We start from the raw sequence: 11,846 nt of genomic DNA on the forward strand, positions 1-11,846 counted from the left end.
TTGGCATAGAGTTGCTTGTAGTAGTCTCTTAGGATGCTTTGTATTTCTGCAGTGTCTGTTGTAACTTCTCCTTTTTCATTTCTAATTTTATTGATTTGAGTCTTCTACCTCTTTTTCTTGATGAGTCTATCAATTTTGTTTATCTTCTCAAAGAACCAGCTTTCAGTTTTATTGATCTTTGCTATTGTTTTCTTTGTTTCTATTTCATTTATTTCTGCTCTGATCTTTATGATTTCTTTCCTTCTGCTAACTTTGGTTTTTGTTTGTTCTTCTTTCTCTAGTTCCTTTAGGTGTAAGGTTAGATTGTTTACTTGAGATTTTTCTTGTTTCTTGAGATAGGCTTGTATAGCTATAAACTTCCCTCTTAGAACTGCTTTTGCTGCATCCCATGGGTTTTGGAACGTCGTGTTTTCATTGTCATTTGCCTCTAGGTATTTTTTGACTTCCTCTTTGATTTCTTCAGTGATCTCTTGGTTATTTAGTAACATATTGTTTAGCCTTCATGTGTTTGTGTTTTTTACTTTTTTTCTCCTGTAGTTCATTTCTAATCTCATAGTGTTGTGGTCAGAAAAGATGCTTGATATGATTTCAATTTTCTTAAATTTACTGAGGCTTGATTTGTGACCCAAGATGTGATCTATCCTGGAGAATGTTCCATGTGCACTTGAGAAGAAAGTGTAATCTGCTGTTTTTGGATGAATGTCCTATAAACATCAATTAACTCTATCTGGTCTATTGTGTCATTTAAAGCTTCTGTTTCCTTATTTATTTTCATTTTGGATGATCTGTCCACTGGTGTAAGTGAGGTGTTAAAGTCCCCCACTATTATTGTGTTACTGTTGATTTCCTCTTTTATAGCTGTTAGCAGTTGCCTTATGTATTGAGGTGCTCCTATGTTGGGTGCATATATATTTACAATTGTTATACCTTCTTCTTGGATTGATCCCTTGATCATTATGTAGTGTTCTTCCTTGTCTCTTGTAACATTCTTTATTTTAAAGTCTATCTTATCTGATATGAGTGTAGCTACTCCAGCTTTCTTTTGATTTCCATTTGCATGGAATATCTTTTTCCATCCCCTCACTTTCAGTCTGTATGTGTCCCTAGGTCTGAAGTGGGTCTCTTGTAGACAGCATATATATGGGTCTTGTTTTTGTATCCATTCAGTAAGCCTGTGTCTTTTGGTTGGAGCATTTAATCCATTCACGTTTAAGGTAATTATCAATAGGTATGTTCCTATGATCATTTTCTTAATTGTTTTGGGTTTGTTTTTGTAGGTCCTTTTCTTCTCTTGTGTTTCCCACTTAGAGAAGTGCCTTTAGCATTTGTTGTAGAGCTGGTTTGGTGGTGCTGAATTCTCCTAGCTTTTGCTTGTCTGTAAAGCTTTTGATTTCTCCATCGAATCTGAATGAGATCCTTGCTGGGTAGAGTAATCTTGGTTGTAGGTTCTTCCCTTTCATCACTTTAAGTATATCATGCCACCCCCTTCTGGCTTGTAGAGTTTCTGCTGAGAAATCAGCTGTTAACCTTATGGAAGTTCCCTTGAATGTTATTTTTCGTTTTTCCCTTGCTGCTTTCAATAATTTTTCTTTGTCTTTAATTTTTGCCAATTTGATTACTATGTGTCTCAGTGTGTTTCTCCTTGGGTTTATCCTGTATGGGACTCGCTGTGCTTCCTGGACTTGGGTGGCTATTTCCTTTCCCATGTTACGGAAGTTTCCGACTATAATCTCTTCAAATATTTTCTCTCGTCCTTTCTCTCTCTCTTCTTCTGGGACCCCTATAATGCGAATGTTGTTGCGTTTAATGTTGTCCCAGATTTCTCTTAGGCTGTCTTCATTTCTTTTCATTCTTTTTTCTTTATTCTCTTCCGCAGCAGTGAATTCCACCATTCTGTCTTCCAGGTCACTTACCCGTTCTTCTGCCTCAGTTATTCTGCTATTGATTCCTTCTAGTGTAGTTTTCATTTCAGTTATTGTATTGTTCATCTCTGTTTGTTTGTTAATTCTTCTAGGTCTTTGTTAAACATTTCTTGCATCTTCTCAATCTTTGCCTCCATTCTTTTTCCGAGGTCCTGGATCATCTTCACTATCATTATCCTGAATTCTTTTTCTGGAAGGTTGCTTATCTCCACTTCATTCAGTTGTTTTTCTGGGGTTTTATCTTGTTCCTTCATCTGGTACACAGCTGTCTTTTCATCTTGTCTATCTTTCTGTGAATGTGGTTTTTGTTCCACAGGCTGCAGGATTGTAGTTCTTCTTGCTTCTGCTGTCTGCCCTCTGGTGGATGAGGCTATCTAAGAGGCTTGATGGGAGGGACTGTTGGTGGGTAGACCTGACTGTTGCTCTGGTGGGCAGAGCTCAGTAAAACTTTAATCCACTTGACTGTTGATGGGTGGGGCTGTGTTCCCTCCCTGTTGGTGGTTTGGCCTGAGGCAACCCAACACTGGAGCCTACCTGGGCTCTTTGGTGGGGCTAATGACAGACTCTGGGAGGGCTCATGCCAAGGAGTACTTCCCAGAACTTCTGCTACCAGTGTCCTTGTCCCCACAGTGAGCCACAGCGCCCCCCCCCCGCCTCTGCAGGAGACCCTCCAACACTAGCAGGTAGGTCTGGTTCAGTCTCCCCTGGTGTCACTGATTCTTCCCCCGGGTCCCGATGCACACACTACTTTGTGCGTGCCCTCCAAGAGTGGAGTCTTTGTTTCCCCCAGTCCTGTCGAAGTCCTGCAATCAATTCCCACTAGGCTTCAAAGTCTGTTTCTCTACGAATTCCTCCTCCCGTTGCCGGACCCCCAGGTTGGGAAGCCTGATGTGGGGCTCAGAACCTTCACTCCAGTGGGTGGACTTCTGTGGTATAAGTGTTCTCCAGTCTGTGAGTCACCCACTCACCAGTTATGGGATTTGATTTTACTGTGATTGCGCCCCTCCTACCATCTCATTGTGGCTTCTCCTTTGTCTTTGGATGTGGGGTATCTTTTTTGGTGAGTTCCAGTGTCTTCCTGTCGATGATTGTCCAGCAACTAGTTGTGATTCCGGTGCTCTCGCAAGAGGGAGTGAGTGCACGTCCTTCTACTCCACCATCTTGGTTCCTCTCCTCGAAATTTAGAGCTTTTAAAACTCAATTTTACACTTAGAGGATTTTAGCTTGTTGCCTGTCTTATCACAACTTCAGTTTCATGCCCCCCGGTCCTTCATTTACACCATCGTTTGTCTGAAGTTTTCACATTTTTTGTTGTATTGCCTGTAGTCTTAATGAAGGATGAATGGGTCATAATTTTGAGTTCTTGCATATGTAAATATGTATTTCTATCTCCATGTAAAAGTGAATGATGTCAAGAGAATGAAAAGACAATCCAGAGGCTGGGAGAAAATTTTTGCAAAAGATACATGTGATAAAGAACTGTTATCTAAAATATACAAGTAACTCTTAAAAATCAACAATAAGAAAACAAACAACCTGATTTAAAAATGGCCCAAAGACCTTAACAGACACCTCACCAAAGAATATATACAGATGGCAAATAAACATATGAAAAGATGCTTCATATCATGTGTCATCAGGGAAATGCAAATTAAATCAACAGTAAAATACCACTACACACCTGTTAGAATGGCCAAAATATAAAACACTGACAACACCAAATGCTGGTGAAATATGGAGGAATAGAAACTCTCATTCATTGCTGGTGGGAATGCGAAGTGATACCGCCACTTTGGAAGACAGTTTGGTGGTTTTCTACAAAGCAAAACATACCTTTACCATACGATCCAGCAATCATGCTACTTGGTATTTACCCAAAGGAGTTGAAAATATGTTCACACAAAACCTGAACACGAATGTTTATAAGCAGCTTTATTCATAATTACCAAAACTCAGAAGCAAACAAGATATCCTTTAGTAGGTAAATGCATGAACTGTGCTACATGCAGACAATAGAATTGTATTCAGTTCCAAAAAGAAATGAATGATTAAGCCATGAAAAGACATGAATGAACTTAAATGTAAATCTCTAAGTGAAAGTAGTCAATCTGAAAAGGCTGCATACTATACGATTCCAACTATAAGACATCGTGGACCACTTTTTTCCAAGTTTGCAGTGATACATAATTGACATGTACTATTTGGTGTTTATTTTTATAACTTTTTCTGCTTATTGTATCCATTGAAAAAGAAAGACAAAATAAACAAAAGGAAGGAATTGGAGAATCAAGATTCAAAATAATCTTGGCAAGTTGGTGTGATGTGTGAAAATCAGTAACAATTAGCAGAACAAAATGCATATATCTTTGTTTAAGCTAAAAAAGAAAAGAATGCAATGGGTGTAGAGTCTTTGTAACCAGATTATAGGAACCAGGTCTTGGGAAATTAGTTGTATAAAAGACTGGTAATGAATAATTTTGGAAATAAGATAGTGGTGATGTTTGCACAACACTGTGAATGTAATTAACGCCACTGAAGTGTACACTTAAAAATGACTAAAACAGCAAATTTTGTTACATATTGTATGTTTTACCACAATAAAAAAAGCCTACAGTGAAGCCACAGATTTCTCATCTTAAAAGCAAATGAGATCCAGCATAATGGCCTGAACAAATATTCTATCATATATTATTTATTTCAGGATATAATATCACAGTCTAGACTAAGGCACAGATGGCATTGAAAGTTTCAAAACTGATATTATTTTTAAAAGAGTTGAAAAAACCATTTGTGGTTATCCTGGAGGAAATTAAGCTATTCTACAAACAATTGGAGCATTGTCATGTAGAAAGAGAAACAGACATTATCCATTCTGTTCCACAAAAGTATAAGTGAACCTAATTGGTGGAATTCATCTATCCACTCAATCCACAAACCAGGTCTGCTTGATGAAGTCATGGCTCATTTCTTTAAACACTGGTACGCTAATAAAATTTTTAAATAGGCAGATGATGTCTAAATACTACTGGATACCTGAGAGAAGACGATCTAAAAAAAGGCCCTCTGCTGAATCACTGACATGTAAATTATCTGGTATTGGCCTATATAAGGAAATCCATTAATCATGTGGAGGAATTCTTCATTTGAAAGCAAGGGTCTGACCATAATAGTCTTCCTTAGTGTGAGTGTGGCAGTCCCACCTTCACTTATCTGATCTCCTTTTTGATTTTGATGATAGATAGCAAGAAGTTCTTATAGTCTTTACCCTTTATCTCTGAGTTTCTCTAAAAATTTACAGAGAGCAGCCATAACTTCTTTATTCCTCAAGCTGTAAATCAAGGGGTTCAACATAGGTGCCAGCACTGCATAGACTAGAGCAGCCATCTTCTCCTCTTCCACTGAGGAGGCTGACCGTGGCCCCAGGTAGGTGAAGATGGGAGCCCCAAAGTACATGCAAACCACAGTGAGGTGAGAAGCGCATGTCCCAGACGCTTTGCCACGTCTCTGAGTAGAACAAATGCACAGAATGGCAACAACTATACGACCATAGGAGAACAGAACCAGGGAACAGGGAAGCATGACCACCAGAAATACTGAGGCAACCACCATGACCTTATTGAAGTAGATGTCCACACAGACTAGCCGTAGCACTGCTAGGGTCTCACAGGCAAAGTGATTAAGAACACGGTGACACAGGAGAAGCCGAAAGGTGATGATTGTTTCCATCAGTGAATTCATGAAACCAGCCACCAAGCAGCCAGCATTCAGCCCGAAGCACAGCCCTCCGTGCATGATGACTGTGTAGTGCAGCGGGTAGCACACCGTCACGCAGCGGTCATAGGCCACGGCTCCCAGCAGAAAGAACTCAGACCCACCCAATGCCAGGGATGCACAGAGCTGGAGCACACAGCTGTGGAATGGGATGGACTTCTAGACTGAGAGCAGGTGGGCCAGCATTTGTGGGGCAAATCTGTTTGCATAACAAAGGTCCACAAAAGATAAAACACTAAGGAAGAAATACATGCGGGCATGAAGCCTGCTGTCCAGTCTGATCAGAAGAAGAATGAGGAAACGTCCCACAACAGTCACCAAGTACATGGCCAAGATCAAGACAAAAAGGGAGACTTGAGTCCCCCAGTCACTGGACAGCCGCAGCAAAATGAACTCACTCACCCATGTCTGCGTTTTATTTCCCTGGCCCATGAGTTTCTCCGGACTGAACTAATGATGTCAAAATAACAAATTAAGGAAACTCAGAATTGGAAGGTGGCTTTTAGACCACAGGGAGAACCTACCCACTTGAACTTAAAGTTCTCCTTGAATGTCTCAGCCAAATCATCATCCAAACTCTGCTTGAACGTATCCGTAGATGAAGAACACAATGGGACCCAGTTTTGCAGCTGGAAATCAAGGAGAAAAAAAGTTACATTCTTGAAATTCAATTTATTGGAAGATAATTTCTTCTCCTAAACATCTGCTCTTAAATGGAGGAAAGAAATTAATGAAGTGGTTAAACAAAATCCTAGTCAATTTAGTAGTTATTATAGGGGATAATTTCTGTCTTTCTGGTGCGACATTTTTTAGCCCACATGACTTTTTCTGAATTCTACATGATGTTCAATACCATTTAACTTTTTTGTTTTGTTTACTATGGATACCTCAGACACAACTCTACTCACCCCTCCTTAATGGACTGTATCCATGAAATCCTGAATGTTTTAAGTGATATTGTCATACTTCTCATTACTAAGTGATTTTGAATTTATTTTCTGTAATTTGTTCTTTTAATTTGAGAGTGGCAGGTGGAAGGCCTCCTCTCCACCTACCTCATACCAGTGGCCCAGGTGGGCAAGATCAACCCAGGATGGCCAACTTCAAGACTCAGGCTGAATGAAGAGAAGGTATACATAGCTGCTAAAGTTTATGTCTTATGTCCCCCAAGGGAAATTTAATAAAGCATTTAATGATGTCAGGTTATTACTTAATAATAATGTTTTCTCAAGGAAGGGACAACTTATTTCCCAATATAACAGGGATCAGTCCTCAGCAGGGAAAGCAGAAGGATAGAAAATCAGGTCTTAATTACAGAACATGACGACAGAGACAGTAGTAGTTTTTTGACCCAAAATCAGAATTTCTTTATGTTTGCTCATTTAAAGAAATTAATAAGTGATCCATAACTAAAATATACAGATGGGAGTTTGAGGTCTCTGAGACAATCCTGTGACAGTACATGAAAGATTCACATGAAGATAATTATTCCAATGGCTTCTATACTATTCATGCTATAATTATAGATGGACAGCAGATTACATTTATTGAAAGTTTCCAGTTTCAGCATAAAAACTTTTAGAATGATTGTTACAGATCACACCACTTATAACACAGATGGTTGGAGGACTTAATATTATAGTTTATTATCATATGGTTATATTTATAAAATATTCAGGATTTAGTATTGTTTTGAATAAGGTCCAAAATATCAAGGAATTATTAAAAAGAGAGCTTTCAGAAATTGAGTATCACACAGAAATTAGTGGAAATGATCAAACAGTGTCAGAAACCATGTTCAAGGCCTTGCACTGAAAGCTTTCAGTCACTTACACCAAAATTGATTGGAACAAGATACTCAGCTGCAACACTGGCAAAGAAATGCACAATATTTAAAGATATAAGTAATATTCTTCACCACATGAAAAGATAAAGAATTCAAAATCTTGATGACAAATAGGTATAGTTTATAATCAAGAATATTTTTTTCTAGAATGTTGAAAATTAACAGCTTGTCAGCCTCACAGCTACAAACCAATAGCCTAGTCTTAACTATTGTGTATTCTCTTCTTTGTAATTTTATTTTGCATTTTACCTATTTATACATCAATATCTTTTTGTTCTGCTACATTTTACACTGGAATAAAAATTATTGTCATTATACTTGTTGGAAATTTTCCTAGTCATTTCAAGCCATGATAAAAATGTGGACTGGTAATATCTACAGTGCTTTCCGATCCCTATGTAAATGGACTCTGGCATTCCAATGCTTTTTAGAGATTTACCAATAGCTAGAGACTACACTATAAAATACAGCTAAATGCAAGACCCATCCATCCTTCCCCATCCATTCACTTTATTCCCAACATATGGCTGCCTATGCTTGCAGTTTTCAGAATATTTGGACTGAGAGAGTCATCAGGCCCATTGTGACAGGCAAGGGAGTTTTCTGGAAAATTCATTATAAGTACTTTATCTGGGATATCAGTTTTGCATCTAAATATCTGAACTATATTTCCTCCACATGGAAGTGTTTGCTCTTCTTTTTACTTTCTCCTTCCCCACCTAATATCATGATGGCTATAGATGGCCATGATGTGTATATATATCATATATTTGTGGTTCCACATATTAGTGAACTCACACAGTTCAAACCCATGTTTCAAAGGTCAACTGTATATATGTGTGTGTGTATTTTTTCAAAAATTGCTAACAACAGAGATATTGAAGAAATTAATAGTTATTTTGTGTTTAATGCTTTGTGTTATGATTTAATTAAATAAACAACTATGTAAATCACTAATAAAACATACCAAAGTGGATGAATTGTTTCCAAGAAGTATTTCTACTGTGACCTGTTCTTTAACGGAATACCAGTGATTTGTCCTACGTTGTATGTTCAGGCCTGTCTCCCAGGGCTCAAATGTAACTGTGATGCAGGAACTCTTCCAGGTTTATCAGAAGGTATGTATGTGCAGATAGGTAGCATGGATGTGACAGTGATAGTTAATGGTAGATTCATTTACACTGTTTACAATTCTATAACCAGGACTCAAACGAATGTCAATTTTTAAAAGTCAATGTAACTACAAAAAAATAAACGGTGTCTTTTTACCTATCTCCAAAACCATATCCAAAAAAAGGGTATTTGTGCTTAAAGTCATGTTGCTTTTGCTCAGTAATGAAGTCAAGCAAGTGAATTTCCAAGTGACACATTACTTGCAAGCAGTTTTGTCATTTTTAAATAAAATACATTTGATATTTTTAAAAAGTGATGTGTAAAGTCAAAGTAAACCTGTTTCTTTGTAAAATTGTTTCAAATAACTTAACAGGTCAATTGCCCTGTGAATCACTGAATGGTAAGGTTCAGTTTTAGAAAATGTTCTCAGTCTTGTCTATTATTTTGGAGACAGATGGCAGGAAGAAAACAAACAAGCTCCTGAAACACTTTTGCCCAGAGTGCAAAAATCCACTGGAGTGGGAAAGATGATAAGAGAAGAAATAAGAATCATAATTATACTTATTTTTATATTGAGTTGATATAAATACTTTATTTGCTGAACACTTACTATGTACTAGGCATCATACTACTTTATATATCTACTAATATAATATAATATAGTATAATAATATTCACAACAACACTCTGAACTTTGGCTTATTATCTCTATTTTACAGATGGGAAAAAGACTAGACCATGGAGGAGTCAGCAGGTAAACAGGATTATCTGATAACCTGGGGCACATCAATGATCCTGCTCCTATACATAGCAGACCTTGTGTATGGCACAGTGATAGTAATTTTTTAAAGGTTGTGGATTCACCTAACATGAAAATCAGAAGACATATCAAGAGGACTAATTGAGTTCCTACTTTTGATCCCATTTACTTCACAGTCATGGTGGACCAGAGTAGGTACTTCTCACTCACCTATGAAGTTGAAGTCTGGCCTTCAAGCCACATCAGCAACATAAGGAAAAGAAACACAGCCCATCACCCCTATTAGGGACTCTCTTCATAAAGTATGTGATTAACTGGCCTCTTTCATAAATTTGAAAAGGTGATCATGCTTCTACTTTGTGTCTCATATGGTGATGAACACAACATCTTATAATGGATCCATGGCAAGAAGTTCTTTCTTCCTCTTATAAGAGAAAATTAAGGGCTCTAATTATGGAAAATAAGGAAAAAAATAATTTAATAGAAATGGATAAATCGAGTGCTTATTTTTTAAAATTAGTTTTCAAAAGAAGATTTGAACCTAAGGATAGTTTTGTCTACCCAAAAATATCCCTAACAAGTAAGAGATGAGACATGATGAAGGGTCCTGGTCTGAAGGTATGAGTTTTATCTGGTTGGGTAGATTTGTCCCTTCTGAGCTGTCTCCCATGGGGAACCTGGAATCTATTCTCTGTACTGGTGAGTGCTTATAAATAGTGCCAATACATCCCCTACTGTGTAAATAGTTACTATCGCACTAACATAAAAAGTGGGCTATGTTTCCAGGTCACTTGGCAACCACACCAAAGGCAGAGGAAAACTGTTGAGTGTCCAGGTAGTTAAGCCAAAATCATTACACAGGTGGAGAAGAGAGCCAGGAGTTCTTTCCACTCAGAGGAACGCTTTCCATAGTGTCCTCTTTGGATCCCACACATAAGCACACTCACTCATGCTCAAGCTGTTCACAAACTTCTTTTCAAACCTACTTAGCTGTACACTCACAAACATAATTTGAATAGCCAGAACATATTTTTTAGGATAAATTTCTACTAGAGGACAACTATATCAAGCCGCCATACTCTTAGGTTTGAGGAGTATGTCAGGAGAGGCCATGGATTACAGGGACCTGGTTTCACAATTTATGCTGCTAAATAAGTGATGAAGAAAGACTGAAAATGCCTGACTCACCTCTAGAGAATGGAGGAGGCCATCCTGTGCCTTGGAAAGATGGCAGGGCTGGGAAAGTTATGGAATTTGAAGCAAGTGCATTTGGAACAGGTAACTTTCTATAACTTAGTGATAAAATCTCAAGGGACCAATTATTTTTTGTTTATTAGATTTCTTTTATTTTCCATTTCCCTCTGTCTGGTCACTTCTGCATCTAACACCCTAACCTACATTTCAACTTTGCAAATGAATATTTTGTTTCCTTGTCCCCGGAGCCTGGGAAGGAGCTTGCCAAACTTTAATTTCTCAAGGGAAGTGTGTCTGAGTCTTCAGTGATAACACTTTTGGATGATGGGAATTTTTATCCCACTTTAGGACCGTGAAGATTAAATCGAAACTTTCTCATTCCAACTCATCCATCTCCACGTTCCTTTGAGTGATAGCTCCTGGGCCGGGCAACTCACGGGACCACTGATATGCTCTATGGTACATCATCTGATCTGAGGTTGGACAGGGAGAGTTTTTTATGCCAATCCCTAAACAGATGATGATTATTGGGCTGCTCTCAGGTTTGTAATTCTACCATCACATCCTGTAACCTTAGCAATTTCACCTTTCCCTTCACTTTAAGGAAGATGATCTTTCATATCCTGGTTTGTACTTAGGGATTTTTAGTGTTGGGAATCTTTAATAAAAGTACAACCTCCTCTGTGAAAAATCTCTAGTGAGGATGTTAAGCATTGTGCAGTGACACCTCTAGTCCCCATTTCCCTTTCCCAAGAGTGGGAAGGGAGATTTCCACTGTACGCCTTGTCTACGTCAGAGTGACCAGTCTGTTCTCATCCTCTGCTCAACTACCTGGCATTGCCCCAGAGAAGGGCTTATTCTGGGAGCTGGTGACAAAAGCATCTTCTGGTGACCTGAAACCATAAAACTCTAGGAGAAAACATAGGCAGTTTACTCTTTGACGTCAGTCTCAGCAATATTTTTTCTGTGTGTGTCTGTCTCCTCAGGCAAGGGAAATAAAAGCAAAAATAAACAAATGGGACTACATCAAACTAAAAAGCTTCTTCATAATTAAGGAAATCATAAAATGAAAAAACAACCTACTGAACAAAGGAAAATATTTGCAAATGATATACTGGATAAGGGGTTAATATCCAAAATATTTAAAGAAATCACACAACTTAATATCAAAAAAAAAAAAAAACCCAAAGAGGTCTATTAAAAAATGGTCACAGGACCTGAATAGACATTTTTCCAAAGA

At 38.0% G+C, this 11,846-nt stretch overlaps 1 protein-coding gene across 1 annotated transcript; it reads right to left on the minus strand.

The window, feature by feature from the left end:
• Positions 1–5,183: 5,183 nt before the first annotated feature.
• LOC132371374 (olfactory receptor-like protein OLF3) lies at positions 5,184–6,125 on the minus strand. Its single transcript, XM_059932614.1, is given in 1 exon segment — positions 5,184–6,125. A coding segment is annotated over 1 exon segment (942 nt).
• Between the last annotated feature and the right edge of the window lie 5,721 nt (positions 6,126–11,846).

The sequence above is a fragment of the Balaenoptera ricei genome, chromosome 9, assembly GCF_028023285.1.
Source record: "Balaenoptera ricei isolate mBalRic1 chromosome 9, mBalRic1.hap2, whole genome shotgun sequence".
Taxonomy (NCBI): domain Eukaryota; kingdom Metazoa; phylum Chordata; class Mammalia; order Artiodactyla; family Balaenopteridae; genus Balaenoptera; species Balaenoptera ricei.